This window comes from Eleginops maclovinus, chromosome 19 (genome assembly GCF_036324505.1).
Source record: "Eleginops maclovinus isolate JMC-PN-2008 ecotype Puerto Natales chromosome 19, JC_Emac_rtc_rv5, whole genome shotgun sequence".
Lineage (NCBI taxonomy): Eukaryota > Metazoa > Chordata > Actinopteri > Perciformes > Eleginopidae > Eleginops > Eleginops maclovinus.
The window spans coordinates 10,501,385-10,522,254 of record NC_086367.1 but is presented as its reverse complement, the minus strand read 5'-3'; the positions used below and the strand labels follow the sequence as shown (position 1 = coordinate 10,522,254).

The following is a 20,870-nucleotide window of genomic DNA, read 5'->3' as shown; positions in this document are numbered from 1 at the left end:
CCAAATATGCCGTCTTTGAGCGAGCAAAACAGCGTCCCTATAGGTGAAATACTGCCATCTAAGGAGGCCCGTTTAACTTGGCCTCCACTACTACTAAGGGTTTTAGCCAATCAGATTGAAGCTCGGCTTGTCACCGAACGCTCATCAAGGTCAATCAAACTGTAAAAATTTAAAAAATGAGGAGGCTAGCTTGTACGTGCCTCCTACACTAATACGTAAGTACGTAACCACACACAACCATGCTGTTGCTAACCGTGAAGGAAGGTTAGAAAGTAAGAATGGATGGCGACGGAGACCCAGAGTTTTTTCTGAGAAACGATTTCACTAAACTACCGTTTGAAATTCAGTTAAAAATAAAACAGAAGGGTAGGTCCACTCCGAATCTCGACCTTACTCAGGGAAGAGCTAAAGGAAATACCCGGACGTTTTGTGAAGGGAACTACGAGAACGGACTGGCTAACAGGGAGTGTAATGCTAAATTGTCTTTTCTGCTGGCCATGCCTCTTGTTTCGGCAGCAACATGTGAAGATACTTGAACACTGTGTGTCCACTAGCTATTTAGGCTACGTGCCCACGACAACGCTCTGAAGCAAAAACGCAGATGTCCGTTTTTCCCCTCCACAATTTATCTGCGTTTATCTGCGTTCTCACGAGCGTTTTGGGGGTGGATATCTGTCTATCCATGGGAACAGGGAAAACGTATAAAACTCATAATACTCGCAGTTTGCCGATGAAGTAAGCACGCCCCGGACGTAGGTGGCAGTAGCAACAATACCAAATGCCTGTTTTGTGGCTACTTCCTCCGCGTCAGTTAGAAGAAAATGGCGAAGCGCGGCGGCAATAACAGTACGCCTAGTTCAAACTTTGTTTGGACAGATGAGGAGGTCCAGTTGCTGCTAAACACAACTTTAAACTACAAAGCCAGGAAGGCAGTGGATAATGTTGATTGGGAGAGTGTCCAAAACAAATATACTGAAATATGGGAGTCGTTCATGGAGAACTACCCACTAAACGACCCAAAGTACCCTCATGCTAAGGACCAGGTTAGCAAAGGTCATGTTGCAACCAAAATTAAAGCCGTGCGCATAAAATATAGGCATGCTGTGGACACCCAGAGCCGTAGTGGGCACGGGAGGGTGGTGTCTTTGTTTTTCGAGCTATGTGATGAAATTTGGGGTACCACCCCTGCCTCCACAACAGTAGAGCATGGCCTCGAAACGGCAGACGTAAATGATGGGGCAGCAGAGCTGGGCGGTGTAGAACTAGCAGAAGCAGAAGAATCGGTGCAGGAGGACAGCTCATCTTCGGAGCCGGGCGGAGAAACTCTTTCGAGGAGGAGACACTTACTTCAGGTAAAACTATGTGTTTGACGCTAGTGTTAGCCCCAAACATCATGGCAATGTAAGGGGCACCTGTCCTGTTCCGGGTGTGTGTGTGTGTGTGTGTTTTTTTTTTATAATGACAGTGAGTAAAAAATATTGTTTACACGAATTACAAAGGACAGTTGTGCTTGCCAGATGCACAATTACACTCGTTATTGTTTGGATGTTGAAATGGTTTGGATGTCACAATGTTCCAGTCCTACCGTTTTGACACAATTCAAGTGAAGTGTAGCCCACTGAAGTTGGTATCCCTATTGGTCTGTAACTGACAATGGCACAATATTTGAAATCGCGTTAACACACACACACACACACACACACACACACACACACATAGCCCACACACACACACACACACACACACACACACACACACACACACACACACACACACACACACACACACACACACACACACACACAGAGAGAGAGAGCGCGCAAACGCCTACAGCATTGCTGCAGTGGGCCTAAAGACAATCTTTTGCACACAACCGAAATTGCATACAAGACCTACAACAAGACCTGCATACAAGACCTATACAAGACCTGTAATATTGTCACGAAGGTGGATTGTGCATGCATGTTGTACAGGACAAGGACAGATGCACTATTATAAGTCCACTAATGTTTGCTTTGGTCTGTTATTTTGTAGGCCAAACTCAACAGCTACAAGACAAGCAGGCTTCAGAAGAAAGTGCGGAGCGATGAACACCATGAAGCCCTCCAAATTAAAAAGAGGATTGCCGACATCATGGAGAATTCGGAAAGGGAACACAGTTCCAGAATGGATGCATTAGTGACTGCCCAAACCAGGATGAGCCAGTCTTTTGAAACTCTTGTGAGACATTTCACCTCACCCTCATACAGACCAAACATGGCTTTCTCACACAACGCGCCCACATACCTACAGCCCATGGCCTCCTCAAGCTACTTACCACCTGCCATGCCCTCCTCCCACCAATACATACCACAAGAACCACACATGCCCTCCTATAACCCATACATGCCACCACCAGAACCAGCTAGAGCCTCATGCCAGTCAGACACGGCACCACCAGCACCATGTACACAGACACGATACATGGCCACCTCGCACACCTCACCTCACTCGCACACCTCACCTCACTCGCACACCTCACCTCACTCGCACACCTCACCTCACTCGCACACCTCACCTCACTCGCACACCTCACCTCACTCGCACACCTCACCTCACTCGCACACCTCACCCATGGCCTCCTTAAGCACATATGTGCCCCCCTCCCACCCATTCATGACACCAGAATCACCCATGCCCTCCTCTCACCAATACTTACCACAACCACCCAGGGCCGCCTCCTACACAGACCAGCTGCTTTCAGAAAGCACTGATGAAGAAGACCAGGTTGATCTTCTTTCATTGTAAGTAGCCTAGCCGTGCTTACATACTGTCAAATGACTTGTTCAACGTTGTTGCCGTTGATGCTACCTCATGTGGCTATGCAGGCCGATTTTCGAGTATACTTTATATTTCTATTTTTGTACAGTGTTACTGTATATTTGGTTTATGGCTGTCTTTGCATGATGTTCACATGCACTTTGTCCTGAATATTTGACATAAAAGGGTTTTTTATGTTGCGTTGCACCTTAGTAAAACTGTCATTTGCACTATATACATTTTTTGGGGGATTTATGTTTTCTGTATTTATGTTTCAACAAGATAAAATACTTGATTTCCCCCCTGATTTGCATGTGTTATTGAGAAAAGTCTTACACACCTCATTTTGACAGGTCACGAACATCTACTGGACAATCAGTTACCAACAGAATGCTCCCCCTTGTTGTCCTCATTTGTCATCATGTCTGCTAATTCTATGTAGTTACACAGAAAGTGTTACAACTGAAATCATAGGAGATATGACGTTTAAACAGTTGTCATATTGCAGAACCACTAAACATAGTAATCATAATCTTAGTAAATTAATGCAGGTTATTTTGACAAAAAAGGGTTTTATTCATTACCTGTTGTAATTACTGAGAACGAGTACATAAAGTCATGAACACAACACATCACAAGTTCTGGTAGACTGATCACAAAACAATATCAACACCAAAAAAATAATGTGCATAAACATAAACACAGGTGTCACCAGTAACTGTTTTACTGGCAAACAAGCTGATTTTAAAAGAACATATTATGGGTCCAGATACTTGGTGAGGACTCTCCTCACCCGCTTTCCACCTGCCTCGTTGCAGTCTGTGGTATAATTGTTCCTCTGTGTGGGAGGTTGCTGGTCCCGATCCATTTGCACGGCTTCCTCTTGTGCATGGTGATTCACGGTCTCGTGGCAAGCCTCACAGTAGTTGTTGAGGACAAAACAGGCATAAATCACAGTAGGCAGGTCACTGAGATTTATGTCCATTTGTCGCTTCAGGCAGGCGAACCTGGCCTTGAGGCGACCGAATGCACACTCTATGACCATACGAGCCTTGCATAGGGAGAGGCCAAAGTACTGCTCAGAAGGGGTTGCGCCTCCATTTGCATATTCCTTCATCAGGTATGGCAGGAGGGGATAGGCCGGGTCTCCCAACAGGAAGATGGGGATGGCTTCCTCATCCTCCACTATCTGCTTCTCCAGTGAGGGAATCTTCCCAGTCTTCAAAAAACTGTTGACTTTCGAGTTGGCGAACATCCGGGCATCATGCACACTACCTGGCCATTTCACCACCACATCCATGAATCTGCAACACAAATGAAGCATCATGACTTTAAGGTTTTTTTAAAAGAGAAAACCCCCACAACATGTACATTTCTAACAAAAATAGATTAATGAATGGGTGTGTAAATATAGCTAAATGTTGTGTCAATATGGTACTGTAGGCTTATTAATATAGACTACATGTATATTGGGCTATATTGGCTACATTCTGTTAATTTTTTTGTTACAAGGCTATTGGATGGGACAGACTGCTCTGTGCCCAATTGAGTGATGGTGGTGTATAGCTGATGTCTTTGGAGTGATAAACTGCCTGTAGCCTTACCTGTACTTATGGTCACATACAGCTTGGACGTTCAGCGAGTATCTTCTCTTCCTGTTTATGTAGTCAGTGGCGTTCACAGGCGGCTGTTTGATATCGATGTGTGTCCCGTCTACTGCTCCTAGACACTGGGGCATCCCATGGTCTTCTAGGAACCCAGCCACTAGCTCCTCAGTATCCGGGACAGTGAATGGCAGCTTTATATATTTGGGTCCGAGATGAACCGTAATTGCACGGCACGTGTCTCGTACGATCCTCGACACCGTAGATCTCCCCAGACCAAATGAATTTGCTGTTTTGCGGAGGCGCCCCTCATCGCTAAGATAGTACAGTGTACATGCCACCTTCTTCAGAGGCAGCACTGGCTGTCGCATATTAGTCGATTGACCCTCGATGTGAGGACGAAGTAGGTCAGTCAGGGCATAAAGGGAGTCTTTGGTCATGCGGAAATTTTCGTACCACGCTTGCTCGTCCACCACATCATTAACGAAGTTCTCCCACCACTCGGAGCTTCTCCCTGGCCTCGTCCACACTCGTCTCTCACTTCGTCGTGTCTCCTCCTCCGGTGCGTCAATAATGTCCAATATCCGTTGGTATCGTCTCCTATGGTCTAAATGACTCTCGGTAAAGAGTCTCGCCATTTGTTGGCCTGCATGCATACCATTCAACGCGGCTACTGCTACACGTTCATCCATGTTTATCAAAGGGCAGGCTCAAATTTGGCGCTAGAACGTCACTTCCAGATGCCTGTGCAAAAAAAAAACCTGTGCAAAAAACGCACTTCTGCGTTTTGAACTGTTCCTACGGCGACGAGAGACTGGAACGTTTTCAAGATCTCCACTTTGAGGGGCGTTTGCGTTTTCTCCGTTTTCAACTCCTAAAAACGCCGTCGCCGTGTGCACGATAGGCACATCTGTCGAAATGTTCTACGTTTATCTGTCGTTACCGTTGTCGTGGGCACGGGGCCTTAGTGTGGCATTTTTTGGCTATTATCTTTTCTTAACATGCATTGTTACTGTGAATAAATATAAACACACACCCTTCTGTTTTTTGCAAACCAAACATATCAATTATATCAGCTTAAAAGGAAATTAACCTTCCCTCCTTTCCTCTCACATTCGGCCAATCAAACGTTTAAATGCAAAGCCACGTCTTTAGGCACGGTGCTGCTTCAAATAAGATGCATTGACACAAACCTGACACATGCCACCACACTGTTGTTTCCATTTAACCTCGATAAGTACGAAGACTTTAAGTACTTGAGACTCAAGTGTTTATAAGTGAATTAAGATGAAACACGGAAAACAAGACTTCACCAAATCCTTAAAAATTGTCTCTTAGTATACAACTTAACATTAAAATTAACATTAAAAAAAGATGCGCTTTGTTCAATTGTACTAAAAAACAATATGTTTACAGTAATGATTCATAACGTACCTTTATTGATCGATTACAGAATCTCTTTTAAAGAGAACTCTGATAAAGACAGCAGCAATTGAGAATCAAAATACACTCAAACATTTTCAAACTACTAGTGTGTGCGTGTGTGTGTGTGTGTGTGTGTGTGTGTGTGTGTGTGTGTGTGTGTGTGTGTGTGTGTGTGTGTGTGTGTGTGTGTGTGTGTGTGTGTGTGTGTGTATGTGTTTGAACATACTAGGTTTTCTCTTTCTCGTTTCCAATTTGTTTTAGTTTGAAAACAGCTACAGTGAAACTAAGCCCCCAGGGTTGTTTTTACAGAGGTGTGGGGAATTTACTTAGTCTCATGAAATCCAAAAGCAGAAAACATCTTAATCCTGCAGGAGTGGAAGTAAAGCCAACCTTTACCATGTTTGTAAATGAGTAACACTGAGCACTAAAGGTCCATACTTATTCTGTCCATAGGTTTGTTGCTAATGTCACCTTTTATGTGGTAACATAAACTGCCATCTAGTGGTCAACTTAGGTATCGTTTTTAATTGTCAGTAAGTTACGTTCTGTGTAGTCAGTGTGCAAACGGTAAAAGAGGGAGAAAGACGTGCTGTGTCTGTTGCTCGTGTATGCACTTGATACAGGACAATCTGTAAGTAGTTATCTTGCAACTAGGTCAACTATATGTGCTTAGGTACCTTTAAGCGTATATATTCATGTTTGTAATGTGTAAAGTGTAATTGTGCATTTAGTTTGAAACATGTTGGGCTAGCTAGCAATTCTGTGAAGCTTAGCATTGAACTGGTCCTTTGTTTAGCGTAAGTTAAATAGCGTAATGCTAGAATAGGTAAACAATGAACGTGGGTTGAAACATGTCTTTATTTTGTATTTTTCAGTTTCACAAAAAATTCTACTGTGTCAAGTAAACGCTCTGAAAGCCTCTTCAGACTCCTCGACCAGTTTGTTTAGCTCGCTGTCTAGGCTGTGTAGCGCCACATAGCTGAGGGCAGAAGAGTGAAAAGATTAGTCAACACATCAAGTTATTCACCAAGAGCTACATCTCTAACCAGTCAAGATGTCCGATGCAGATAACACCCCTCCCGTCTCCCAATTGGAAGTTAGGTCAGAGTGTGGATCAGCCAAAACGTCAGCTTCACACCGGTCAAGCAAGTCAAGTGCAAGCCTGGCTGCAGTCCGAGCACGGGCTGTAGCTGAAGCTGCCTGCGCCAAAGCCGAGTTTGCCAAACGCCAAATCGATATTGAGGTCGCGAAGGCACGGATTGAAGCAAGGCTGAATGCTCTAAAAAAGGAGGGTGAGGCTGAAGCAGCCCTCGCTGCAGCAAGAGTCCTTGAGGCGGCAGCTGAAGGCACAGATGACCGTGAGTTGAACACTCCAGTAACAACGCATGAGCCAGTCAAACGCGTTGCAGAATACATCAAAACTCACTTTAAAGATGAGCCTGAACCTGAAATGGAAGATAGGTCTCAGCGAGAATCTCAGCCTAGGTACAGTGTGCCACAACCAGTGACTCAGTACACACCTGGGTGGGCTACAGGGACCCCAGCTGGATGGCATCCTTATCGAGCCCCACCTGTCTTTAACATAGGTACCAGAACAGACAACACACATTCACAAAGCAGATCAATGTCCAGAACAACAGAAATCTCAGATCTCGCCACTTACCTTGCGCGCCGTGATCTTCTAACCACTGGGTTCAAGGTCTTTGACAACAAACCAGAGACTTATATGTCTTGGAAGTCTATGTTTTGCAATGGCATCGAAGGACTAAACCTCAAAGCCAGCGAGGAGCTCAATCTACTCACAAAGTGGCTTGACGGGGAGTCGCTTCAACATGCCCTGAGGATTAGAGCAGTTCATGTGAACAATCCAGAGACAGGCCTCTGGCGTCTGTGGCAGCAGCTAGACAAGAATTACGGCTCATCAGAAGCCATTGGGGCGTCCCTGTTTAAGCGTCTGGAAAGTTTCCCCCGGATCTTCTACAAAGACAACCACCTACTGCAAGATCTCGCTGACCTCCTTCTTGAGCTACAAGCAGCAAAGAACGAAGGCTATCTACCAGGCCTCCGTTTTCTTGATACGTCGAGAGGAATAAACCCCATAGTTGAAAAGCTACCGAATAATCTCCAAGAGGCTTGGATCAAGCAAGGAACAAGATATAAGAAAGAACATAATACTATATATCCACCTTTTTCTTATTTTGTTAAGTTTCTGAACAGTCATGCTGAAATGAAAACAGACCCCAGCTTTATGTTACAAGGCTACAACACGCCACATCCCAAAGCAGAAAAAAACACTAGTGAAGCAGACAAATACACTACCTCTTGATCCAGATAAACAATGTCCCATTCATAAGAAGCCACATTCTCTTGCTAAATGTCGGAGCTTTAGAATGAAGACGTTGGATGAGAGAAAAGGTTTACTCAAAGAGCATTCCATCTGCTACAAATGTTGCATATGGACAAGGCACAGGGCCAAAGACTGCAAAGCAGTGATTCAATGTTCAGAGGGCAACAGCAACATTCACGTGTCAGCACTGCATGCTGGCCCACTGCCCTGGTCAGTGAAAGATCCAAAGACACCTACAGAGGGTCAAGGCGGGGAGCCAGACAACCCAAACTCCATTGAAACCTCGTCCAGTTGCACAGAGGTATGTGGAAAGGGGCTACAGGGAAAGTCATGCTCGAAGATTTGCCTGGTCTATGTTTATCCAACCAAGTTCCCTGAAAAGAAGAAGAAAATGTATGCAATGTTAGATGACCAGAGCAATGTATCACTGGCAAGGTCTTCCTTTTTTGACGTACAAAGTGAAGCTCTACCATATACAATGAAGACATGCTCTGGCATAACGAACACCAGCGGAAGAAGAGTCAACGGCTTCACCATTGAGGGGATGGATGGGAAAACATCCATGCCATTACCGACACTCACTGAATGTAACCAGATGGCAATGTAGGCAAACACATATTCAAGCAAACAGTAGATGATGATAAGCTGGCACAATCAAATATACGCCTGCACAAGATCTCATCCAACAGTTCGACTATCACAAGCGCCTTTCCAGATGAAGATCTGGCCACCGGGCTACAGGGCCTGGATCTTGGACAAAGTACACCATCTATGCAGCGTACCCTAGGATTAGGATGGGACTTGTCCACAGACCTGTTCATGTTTCAGGTGACCACCAACGAGAAGCCATTTACAAAGCGTGGAGTGCTATCAGTCATCAACAGCCTGTTTGACCCCCTCGGCTTTGCGGTGCCTGTCAGCATTGAAGGTCGTGTCATTCTGAGAGACATCTCTTCTGATGTCTGTGACTGGGACGAACAGCTGCCAGAAGAAAAGCAAGGTATGTGGGAAAGATGGAAAGATTCTTTAAAGCACTTACAGCAGCTGAGCATCCCAAGGATGTACACCTCAATCCCTTCGTCCGCAGCACAGAGGAAAGAGGTAATCATTTTCTGTGATGCATCCATAAAAGCAGTGGGTGCTGTTGCTTATTTGAAGCTTACCAACGCTGATGGTGACAGTGAAGTGGGCTTCCTCTTCGGTAGAGCGAAACTCGCTCCAAAACCAGACATCACCATCCCGAGACTGGAGCTCTGCGCTGCAGTGCTGGCTGTGGAAGTAGCAGAATTAGTTCAAGAAGAGCTAGACATTGATTTGGATGAAGTGAACTTTTTTACAGATTCAAAGGTGGTGCTGGGCTACATCTTTAATGAGAAGAGACGGTTTTATGTCTACGTCCATAACCGAGTAGAACGTATCAGGTGATCCACGCAGGTGCACCAGTGGCATTTTGTGCCAACTCATCTGAATCCAGCTGATCATGCCACGAGAGCACTACCTGCTGAACAGCTCTCTCTCTCTACATGGCTGAGTGGACCTGCTTTCCTCACAAGCCCGAGGCAAAGTCAAAGACAGGGGGAGCCCTTCAGCCTTGTCGAACCTGACGTGGATCCAGAACTGCGGCCAGAGGTTGTGACCTGTACCACCACTCTGTCAGAAGGTAAACTAGGAAGTGCTAGATTTGAAAGATTTTCTAGTTGGAACATTCTGCTAAGAGCCATTGCTAGACTGCAACACATTGCCAAGTGCTTCAAAGACAGGCAAGAGAATGTCTGTCACGGCTGGCATGAATGTAGATCTCTTACACACGACTTGCTGAGAAATGAACCACACCCTTAAACTCAGTATAAAGAAGTAACTTAGTCTGGTATAAACAGTAGGTTTATGTTAGTAAACTCTAGGTATATACTCTATGTTGCTTGGACATAAAAAATGTGTGGATTAAATGTTTTTTCAATGACTAAATTTAAATTAGCAGGCTTTAAATTCAAAATATAAAAAGGTGGAAAATATTCAACAAATGCTTCAGTATGAGAAAAAGTCCTGTTTTAGGAATTAGACTTAACTGAAGGTATAGCAGCAAATGGTAAAAACATAACTAATGAAGGTATATTATATATTATATTTTTTAATTGTCACCACAACATTTGTGTGTTAGATTTGGTTTTGTTTAATCAACTAATATTGAGTCGTACCTGGATACAATATCTGATGTGGTTGTGGAACTACTTTCCAGCTTGCATCTCAATGTTAGTTATGTGCTGCTGGAGACCTAGACAGGACAAAGCCGTTTTTATCCTAACAGGATGATTATTCTCTTATTCGTCATTGGCCACAGGGAAAATAGGGCACTGGATCCTGCACACAGATACATAATTTTTATAATGCCATCATATGATTTCTATGTAAACTTCTCATCTACACAATGAATAATCAGTTTAAGCTGACAGTTAACTATAGTGGAGTAAAAACTACAATGTTAACATCTGAAAAGTTGGCAAATTTACAGTCTCATAAACGGAAATACTCTTTCACTCCACTACTCCACTTTTTTCCCTTCCATACAGGAGTAGACTATTTGAGCAAATATCTTCTGCTGGAGCCTGAAGATATCAACGGTTTGGAACTCTGAACTCCATGGCGCCATCTAGTGGATGTCAATGTAACACACAAAGAACTGGGCGGTATGCAAACTTGTGGGAAGTTGTGTTCTTCTGTGTTGTTCACATTCTTGAAAATACACATAAAAACACAATATATATAAAATGAACAGTAAGTTGTTACAGTGTACAATACTGATCTCAAGTGACCATTAGGAACAGGTTGTGGAGCCAATTTTAACAATTATCTCGGTAATAGAAGGGAGAGAAATTTCCACTCTTTGTATTGGCCAATTGCAGAAGTATGTAAATATTTGAGATCTTTTACAATCTGATCTGTCATGATCATGTGTTAATCTTTTCTCTGTTTTATTCCAATGTCTGAAGCTTGGCCATGCATTGGCAAAAAGTACAAATACTGCACTTGAGTATTATTCAAAGATCTTTGTTCTTTGAGTATTTACTTGAGCATTTCAATTGTATTTCATTTCACAGGTAAATAGATTCAAGATTCAAAGGATTTATTGTCATATGCATTTTCAGTGTAAAAATGGCAAAGGAAATCTTAAGTCTCAAGCTCCTCCAACATTGCATTATAGTTATATAGGACATAAAACAAATCCAACAATAAAGATACTGCAAGAAGAAACAGAGTAAAATAGAGTGGAATAACATAGTGTAAATTATGTTGCAAGACCAATGTGATAATATATAATATACACATGTCAGAAAAATAAATAATACAATAAGCTAAATAATGCAGAGAATGTTGGAAGTGACCAAGTAAATGCAGGAGTTATAGAAAAAGTAAAAGGACAGAATGTAAAATAAAATATTGTACAGTAAATAACCATAACTTTAAGATCGTATTTAGCTTTATAATATTATTTTTCAGTATCAGCAACAGTAGTGGAGTAATATAGTGAAAGGTATACTCCAGTCAAATGTACGAATGGTAAACAGCAGCATAAAAAGGAAACAGTGAGTACATTCCTCAAAACTGTAGTAAAGAACAGTCATAATAGTATATGCTACAACAATGATAATAGGCGGCCATTTTCTGCACTTTTCACTATTGAAATAGCTGATAACACTTCTGAATTATTCTTTATTTTGAATGCACACTTTTGACATGTTCTGGAGTATTTTAATATTGTCTTACTTCTACTTTTATTTAAGGAAACACTTGCTCTATCAACATGCCATTCCACAGTAAGATGTGAGTAAAGAGACCAGTTATTTACACACACAAACACCAGGTGGCAGCCTAACTTACTCCATGTGTGCTGCAGTGCGGCCGTGGTTAAACTCACGGATGTGGCTCTCTCTAACAACTACAATCATGTTAGTATTTCAAAGAAAGTAATCACTTGTTTTACCACTTATGTACATGTTGTTCTCACTTTGATTTGAGCTGCTGTGAATCCAGATGTAAACGTTACCCTTTCATGTGCAAACATTGCACATGTGTAAGAAACCACTTTATTAGTAGTGTGAGAATGTCCTTTAGTCATAATGAACTCAAATTATCACAGCATGTTTAACAAGGTCAGGAAATTAGACTATAATCATACTTGAATTCTATTTTCTGTAACACAGCCCTTTGCTGAAAAGGAAATGAAAACGTGATAACATCTACAGTAAAAGCTTGAAAATGCATGCACAGCTAGATATAGATCTTTGTGTGTGGAGGCTGGTAGCAGGTAGAGCTGGCCCCCCGCTGATCACACTCTTATGGTACTTTAGAAAGGGGGTTGTCAGAATACGATGTGTTACATCCCTGGGGAGCAATAACACTTGTGTGAATAATTTATCTTTCTCATCTGCATGCTGGCTTTTCACTGAGCTCCGGGTGACTGGTCCCACTTTTGCTACAGCTTGTATTATTTTAGATGGGTGGAGAAGGTGAGAGGTCAGGGTTAGAGGGTCCTTGTGTCGCAGAGGTCGTGGGGAAAAGGAGGACACCCCCTTGTATAGCACATGGGGACAATTCCCCACCCAGTGCCCAAAAACATCAAAATTCCTGCACTGCATTGTGTCCCATATTCTTCAGGCATATGAGTGGGTGTTGCAGACTACATGAGGACTTTGCTGAGCTAGATCCCAACCCCTTTTTACCATCCTCACACATATGCTACTATAGCAATAAAGGACAATGGCGGGTACTTGAAGTTAAGATGGGAGATGACTTGGGGAGCAGGCTATTGTGGGTGTTAAGCATTGTCACCCCAACAATGTCCCTGTTGAGGGAATGATCTCTAGTTTTAATGAAAGAACATAAGAGAGAGGGAGGAGGAGGAGGGCTGAATTTTATAGCACCAAAGTTCTTTCTTTTTTCTCTATTTGTCAGGGATGAAATATTCCCAACATAGCAGATTGAGGGTTCCTCCGCTGTGTAATTATGGGATGTGAAGTTACAGGATCCACAGGCTATGATCATTGCTCTGTGAATGAAATAAATCCCAAATCACATTGGGGGCAGTCTATCTCTCTTTCTGAATTTCGTAAAACCTCCTTAAAAAAAGCTACTAAGATGTATCTGGACTCGCCAACATTAAAAGTAAGACAGAAAGTGTTCAGGAAAATGAGAATCTTCACACAATAACATGGCAAGTAGGGTTTTAAGAAAATATAGATAAACTTGAGTGATCCAGATATTTTGTTTAGTGATATTGTATTGTTTCTTTGAAAACACTGTATCAGTTTATACTTAGTCTACATGCAAGCTTTTGTGGCTGACAGTGGATTATTTTATGTTGGATATTAAAAGGATGTTGTTAATTGCAAACAACCTACACCTTTCTGATTGCATACAAACAATATACAGTACCAATGCCAGTGCAGACATTTGGTTTGCAAGTAAACAAGCAATTGTGCACATCAGTGTTAACTACCAAATCCCTGCTGCTGGCGCAGTGTGATTGGCTGATGTGGAATGGATTTGTTGTTACAAAAAAATAAATAATTGTTTGGTGTTCAGCTTTGGGCAAGCTATCAAGACGCTCTAAGTCAAGCATGAGATTTGTGACTCAACTCTGCATCTGGTGTGATATTGATTGATTCAGCGCTTGGCTCGTTTTAACCACGCACCACACTTTGAGAGGCCACAGAATCAGGGGAGTGGACTCAGGCCGGTCGCTGACAACAGATGCACATCACTAATCAGTGTCATTAACTTGGCCTGAATATGAACAGAGATCCTGGGGGGAGGGGAGGGGGGTTTCTTGTCCAACCAAGATGCTTAAACAAGGAGAGGACGTGAAAGCTATTGGGGCCAAACGGATCAATATGTTAGACGGGAGGCCATGGGTGGTGTATGATTTTGACCTGTTGGTGTCTGGTCATGAGACGTTGGTGAACTTTGACCTTTTTTGCTCGCCAGTGAAGATAAAACATTTGTTCACGCCAGACAATATATAGACAAATCATGTGTCATACTTAATCATTGGCTTGTTTAATATGTTTATATCATGGTTAAAATAATTAAACGTCGCAAGTCGTTGAGTGCAACTGGGTTTTACAAGGGTGGTCTTTTCTTTCTCTGCCAGGGCTGTTACGGTGTCCTGTAAACATGGAATTTAAGACCCAATATAGTAGTGTTTGTTTAAGACATTAACTTGTTTGCTTTCTCTCACTGTAAAGAAGATTACTCACTTCAGCACCACCTGCAGACAGCTGAATCTCAACTGTTCGTGCGCTCGTTGTGCTCCTTTGTGTTAAAATGCAAGCCGTTCAAAGATGCGCTCCACCCTTCACTGTGGAAATGTTTTAGCTTGGAATACAATACGCTTGTGTCAAGACATTGAAAGTGGAAAGTAAGGATATTGAATTCCTACCTTTTGTCATACAAATTAAAAGACCTGATAGTGTAAGTCAACAACCTTCCAACACCAATACAACTTTAAAAAACGGCACTACAGCTGTTTTTCATTTGGGAGGGAAATGTTGAGGTCTGATGAGTCTTTTTAGACTTTTAAGACTTATAAGATCTGCTGATTTTAACACGATTAAAGAAAAGAGGATCATCGTAAAACTAGTGTTTGGCCACAAGGTTAAGACGTATAGGCTTTGCTTTACCTCAGGATCATTTGAACAGACGCTTTTGGAAATGCAGAGACATCATGAACACGTCAGATTAGACACGACTGCTGAGTCAAAGGCCAAACGTGAATACTATGTGGACTATCACAACTATATCATGCTTATATAGATAAATGTTTATTCAGTATTGTTTGTTTTTGATATGTTCGGATGTATTGGCGATAGGTGGATCATTAACTTGAGTAAAAGCAACAATACATCAATGTAAAAAATGAGGTAAAGTAAAAGTCCTGCATTTAAAGTGTACATTCGGATCAAAATAAGCATTAAACAGGAAGACACCACTGTGGGTATTTATTCATCTATCGTATTTATTATTTAAAAATATTAGGACGGTTGATTATGGTTTCAATAAATGAATTGTTTGAATTATAAAATGTAGAGCATATTTCCGTAAAAAATTCCTTGAAGCCTCATTGAGCAAACGCACATATCATTTTTTTAATAAGCAACATATATTGCTGAGCATCACATTAGACAAAGACAAACCTTAAAGTGTCTGTAGTCAGGAAGCATGAAAATATGTATAGTGTTCCTTTAAAAATGATTGCAGATTCATATTTTTGTCCGTCAACTATTCAATTGGTTGACTAATTTGCTTCAGCTCCATATAACATATTGCACAATAAAAACATAATGTGACAGAGCTTTTTCCCTTCTGTAGAAGGTCCACTGAAAGTTACTTCATATAGAGATGAGTATTTCAATCTATGATAATGTTTCATCTGTAGTGAATGCGATCTCCACACATCTTTAATTTAAAGTTGATCCAGACTGCATGTTCCAAATATAAAAATTGATTATTAACTAGAGCTGCTAAACTAAATATAGAGTAGGCTACAACATTCCACGGTGAATGACGATTTAAATATATAATGGAGGCTACAACGAATGGGACTAAGTCTTCAAGCTGAATATAAAAGACTATCCAAAAGAAAATGTTACTCGTACTACTAAGAGCAGCAAATATTGATGATATAATGTGTCAGTTATTGTGACCATAATTGGTGGCGTAGACGGGGCGGGGCCGCGCGCCTCCCCTGCCTCTGATGCAAATGATGGGGCTTACCCGGATCTACCGCTGCAGATATTTCCGAGGCTCCTCCCTGTTCTTTTTATCGCCTTATAACAGGATATCTCACTGGCGCGAAAAACGCACTGTGTGGCTTTCTGTAACACATTGTGGGGCGGACCTTGTGCCTGTAGTTTCAACCCGGCTTTTATACCTTTGACTTTTAAAAAAAAGTGCAGATTGCGTCCAAAAAATCTCGTCTGTCTTTACCCAGCCACAACTCAGCCAGCTTTTATCCGTCTGATCCCGGTGAACTGTGGACTCGCTGCTCTTTGGCTGCCGGGGGATTTCCAATGCCCTGACCATCGCTGTGGGATTGTACCTAAAGCCGGTGAGTAGTTTAAATCTGCTGCCTGCCATTTCAAGTTTTCCAATAAGGAAATAGGAGCTGTGTGTGAGGGTTTACCCACGCTGTGACCGAGGAACAGTCCACTTTTCTCTTTCTTCGCCGGTTCACATGAGTGCTCTGAGGAACAAAGCGCTCCCTACATTTCAGGAAATGCAGCCCCGCATGTTACTTTTACTGCAGGATGGTCCTGTAGTTCTTTTCTGTACATTTGAAACGTGCAGTGAATCTTAGTTGACGCCTGTATAAATATAACTACATTATGTAATAACATTATGGACAGTTTGAGTGTCATCCCTGTAAAGAGAGCATCCGCAATGTGCAATCAATTATTAATGTGGTCCCATTTGTAGAAAGTAGGCTTTGATATCTTAATGGCCCATTAGATGGATACTTGAAATGTGATACATCTGATGGAAACTACTTCAATAGATCATTTGCTCATCATGGTGATGTTTCCCCCCAGGTTGTACAGGACGTTTTCCAGAGGCCACTGCCGTCATTCGATCATTTCTGGGAATAAACTCTAGAGGATTTTATTAACTGGGAATATGGAGTTTGACTGCTACCAGCACTATTTCATCGACGATTATGACAGACAGGAGGATTTTTACAAGTCGACCGCACCGAGCGAGGACATATGGAAAAAGTTCGAGCTGCTGCCCACCCCTCCCATGTCGCCCACCCGGACTTTGAGCGGCGGTGCGCTGCACCTCTCACCGGGAGACAAGCTCAGCTGGCTGTCCAAAGTTCTGGGTCAGGACGAGGAGTGCGAGGGTCAGTTCATTCCGGACACTGAGGAGCTGTTCGGTAACCTCAGCTCCATCATCATCCAGGACTGCATGTGGAGTAGTTTCTCTGCCAGTAAGCAGCTTGAAAAGGTCAACGGGAGAGTGTCAGCTGCGGCACAGACCGTCGTGTCCCCGGTGGCCCAGATCTCCGTGAGACCGAGCAAGGCGCAGTGCGTCTCCCCTGCTGTCCCACACGTCGCCTCAGCTACAGACTACGTCGACCCCGCAGCTGTTTTCACCTTCCCGGCAAGCAGCTGCAGGAAGCCGGCGTCGTCTGGTTCCGAGTCTCGCTCTGATTCCTCTGGTAAGGAAGCAGTCATTATTGCCCCACCCTGCCCCTTTCTATTGCCCTCTAACAATGCGTAATTTGGAAAACTGGGCTGCTGTGCATTACTGTGGTGCAGAGGGGTTATCTAGTACACAAGTCAGTCACTTAAGAGCTGCATTTTACTCCGACTTTGACTATGCGCCACATGCTTGCTCAGTCTTTTAAAAAAACCGCTCCCTCGTCCGGTTTTACTTACATTTCCCCTTTCAGTATCTTTCACTTGCACTGCATTACAATCAGAGTGCGGTAGAGGGGCGGGGTGGTCGAGTCCTGATGATTTATTACTTCTACACACTCACAGCGACAGACCATGAGAGTAACTTATTCACATTTCCTGAATTAGGGAGTGCCCCCTGCCAGCAGATCTTCTCATTTAAATTGTTGATGTAAGCTCAGTTCTCAAAGACAAAAGACTGAATTCCTGCAGGCTTTGGCATGGATGACCACTGCTGTTAACACCTCAGCGCCTGCTCTGCCTCATATGGAGGGCTAGTGGTGTGCATGCTCGGCTGTGGAATGTACTTCCTTGAAGCCAGTTTAGTTACATTTTGACTGCTAAAGGAATGCAACGTGGATTTTTAAAGGTTTGCATTGAAATGTCATGATTCTTCAAAATGTGTGTATTGATGAATTGTTCATTTTTGATCACAGATGATGAAGAGGAAATCGATGTGGTCACTGTGGAGAGCAAGCAGAACCGGGTGCGGCTGTTGAATGTCAGAAAGCCAGTGACTGTCACTGTCCGAGCCGACCCCTGCCCCAAACGCTTCCACATGTCTGTCCACCGGCAGCAGCACAACTACGCCGCCCGCTCCCCAGACAGTGAGCCAGAACTTGATGATGATGATGAGGAGGATGAGGATGAAGATGAAGATGATGATGATGATGAGGAGGATGAAGATGAGGACGAGGACGAAGAGCCTCAAAGCAAGCGTACCTGCACAGCTTCCAGTCAGTGGACCAATTCCTCGGCTAGTGTCTCCCAGCCAGGCTCCCCCTCTGAAAGTCCTCAAAACTCTGACCTAGAGGACACTGACCGCAGGCGGAATCACAACTTCCTTGAAAGGAAGAGGAGGAATGATCTCCGGTCCCGCTTCCTTGCCCTACGGGATCAGATCCCTGGCCTAGAGTCGGCCAAGACTCCAAAAGTGGCCATCCTGACCCAGGCGACAGAGTACCTGGCAGACCTGCACACCAGGGAGAAGCGGCAGCTCCAGGAGAAGAAACGCCTCAAAACTCGACAACAGCATCTTCTCCGCAGAGTAGCTGAACTGAAGCGCTCTTGAGACTCACACTTTTCATATAAACTCATTCTTCAGTCAGAGCATGACTCTCCAGTTAACTGTCACTTTTGGAAAGCTTTCCCATAACAACATGCCTCATGTAAATATCTGTGATTTTTTTTTTTTATGTAGCTTTGTGCTTCCTAGGAAATGACTGCGCTAGCCAATGAACCTGATGTGGTGAGGAGCAGCAGTTAGTTTGTTGTGTTTTATTTTATTATTTTGAAAGTTTTTTAGTTATGAACAGGGGTTGTGAAATTATTTTCTAGTTAAGATATTTCCTGGTATGCTGTGATGGGGAAATAGGACTTTGTTAATAGTTTATCAGTGTGTTTATATGCAGTCTTCAGGCTGTGTGATTCAGTGTGTCACACTTCTAAGGGAATGAAGTGTGAATGACTTTCTCTGTACATAACAAGTGAATGACTTCCTGGTTTGTTTGAGGTGAATGATGACTGAGTGTTTGATGTACAAATTGTGTTGTAAATAATAGCTTATTGCTCCTGTTGAGGGAGACAAAATCAAGAGTTGTCAACAAGCTTTGCTCCTCTTTATGACGTGCCACCAGGCATTGAGGAATCTCTATTTTGTTAAGAAAATAGGAAAAAATGTTAAAAAAAGGATAAGTAGCACTGCTGTACTTTATAATCACTTGTCACTTTGTGATTGCAATGCTTCTCCTGATTTCTGTTGACTTTTAAAGCATGCTAACATTAAATTTTTATACCATATTTGCATACAAACCTGAAGTCTTTGTTTTTTATTTAAACGTTACAAATACACTGATAAAAAAACTGTATTCCTGTGCAAAAATTAACAAAACATTTTGACCCTGCGTTTAAATAATTTAAAGTCTCCTCCTAAAGTCACAATTATAACTCTTTACACAGCAACTTAAAAAAAACCCTTGCATTTAAGTGAGCCTTTGATTTTAAATGTTTGAGGTAGAAGTAACAGATTAATCATGCCTCACACCTATAGTTTGGGTAAGATCCACCACATGCTTCCTCTCCAAAAACACAATTCACTATCACACACCTTAATGCACTGTAAATGAGGGCCAGCCATGTAAAAAATATAGATTTTTCTTCATCTCTGTGTCCCTGTAAAGTATGATGTATTAACGAATGCTCCTTGGTGCACTAGCTGCTAGTCTACAGAAGGTTACATGAGCATGTCCTTGATACTTGCCCTTGAAGAGTGTGTGATACTGTTGTGGATCCTCCCCTCTGCAGTGGCTGCTGCTGGCTGGGCACCTGATGTGCTCTGAACTAGGTTACACACACACACACACACACACACACACACACACACACAGACCTGTGCAATGGGTATCTTTAGAACAGTCCCTAGTGTTTAGAGACGTGGGCTGTGCGGACTTGGATCCAGTGCAGCTTTTGGCACAGGTGTGCATCTGGAAAGCAGCACTGCTTGGCTGTAAAATATAATGTTAACGTGAAAGAAATGAATACCTCTCTATAACTTCTACGTTATTGGATGACACTACCCTTTTTCATACAATAAGTGACATGCCTTTTAGTACCCTTTGTTATACACTCTATTGTTTTGCGGTCCATGTAATCGGTGTGTGTGGTGAGTCTGTCCGACTCCTAACATGCTACATGTGTAAATAAAGTAGAACAATTATGTTTAGTAAATATAAATCTTATATCAGTATTTCATTTCATCTTTGATATATTAACAGTTGTGATTAGCAGATGCTCAGTTCAGTAACCTGACGCACTTTTTAGTTAAGATTTCCTGTAGGATTTATAACCCTGAAGTGGCTTAGGTCATTACACCGCAGTAATAATGGGCAGGAGGTGAGTTAAGAATTGTAAGTAGCTTCACACTGGATTCAAGTGACTAACACTTAATTTGAGTTAAGTTTTCATCATAGCAGGCTTATATTAGGTAAATATAATGAACCATTTTAAGCAAGGCAACAGGCTGCTTTGGGATGTTCATTCTGTTGAAGCCTTGCCAACATGTAATGACTTCTTTCATAAATAATTCCTTATACTGTACAAGTAACTCAATTATTGCGATGACCTTCCAAGCGAGTCTCTGCTAGCCTGGATGACTCAGGTTTGACTTCCATTCATTTGTTTAATAAAACTCAGAGCAACCGTATTGTTCAAGTACAGCGAGACAGACTAGCCAGGCACACCCTG

At 42.6% G+C, this 20,870-nt stretch overlaps 3 protein-coding genes across 3 annotated transcripts; 2 read left to right on the top strand and 1 right to left on the bottom strand.

Moving 5' to 3' along the window:
- The first annotated feature begins 566 nt into the window (after positions 1–566).
- LOC134881059 (uncharacterized) lies at positions 567–5,365 on the top strand. The gene is made up of 2 exons (XM_063908177.1): positions 567–1,352; positions 2,035–5,365. Exons 1-2 carry the CDS (start codon positions 822–824, stop codon positions 2,785–2,787), a joined length of 1,284 nt encoding a protein of 427 aa, XP_063764247.1. The 5' UTR covers positions 567–821; the 3' UTR covers positions 2,788–5,365.
- LOC134881060 (putative nuclease HARBI1) lies at positions 3,361–5,370 on the bottom strand. The gene is made up of 2 exons (XM_063908178.1): positions 4,404–5,370; positions 3,361–4,103 (listed from the first exon to the last, which is right to left on the bottom strand). The coding sequence occupies exons 1-2, from the start codon at positions 5,093–5,095 to the stop codon at positions 3,557–3,559; spliced, it is 1,239 nt and encodes a 412-aa protein (XP_063764248.1). The 5' UTR covers positions 5,096–5,370; the 3' UTR covers positions 3,361–3,556.
- A 10,619-nt stretch (positions 5,371–15,989) lies between these two features.
- Positions 15,990–19,439, top strand: LOC134882014 (protein L-Myc-1b-like). The gene is made up of 3 exons (XM_063909657.1): positions 15,990–16,279; positions 16,761–17,389; positions 18,065–19,439. Exons 2-3 carry the CDS (start codon positions 16,846–16,848, stop codon positions 18,697–18,699), a joined length of 1,179 nt encoding a protein of 392 aa, XP_063765727.1. The 5' UTR covers positions 15,990–16,279; positions 16,761–16,845; the 3' UTR covers positions 18,700–19,439.
- The last annotated feature ends 1,431 nt before the right edge of the window (positions 19,440–20,870 follow it).

Bases quoted from the DNA above. Each gene is read 5' to 3' on its own strand.
- LOC134882014 (XM_063909657.1), top strand. From the start codon at position 16,846: ATGGAGTTTGACTGCTACCAGCACTATTTCATCGACGATTATGACAGA. The intron at 17,390-18,064 runs GTAAGGAAGCAG...TTTTGATCACAG, and splicing joins GTCTCGCTCTGATTCCTCTG to ATGATGAAGAGGAAATCGAT.
- LOC134881059 (XM_063908177.1), top strand. From the start codon at position 822: ATGGCGAAGCGCGGCGGCAATAACAGTACGCCTAGTTCAAACTTTGTT. The intron at 1,353-2,034 runs GTAAAACTATGT...GTTATTTTGTAG, and splicing joins GGAGGAGACACTTACTTCAG to GCCAAACTCAACAGCTACAA.
- LOC134881060 (XM_063908178.1), bottom strand. From the start codon at position 5,095: ATGGATGAACGTGTAGCAGTAGCCGCGTTGAATGGTATGCATGCAGGC. The intron at 4,104-4,403 runs GTAAGGCTACAG...TTTGTGTTGCAG, and splicing joins GTATGTGACCATAAGTACAG to ATTCATGGATGTGGTGGTGA.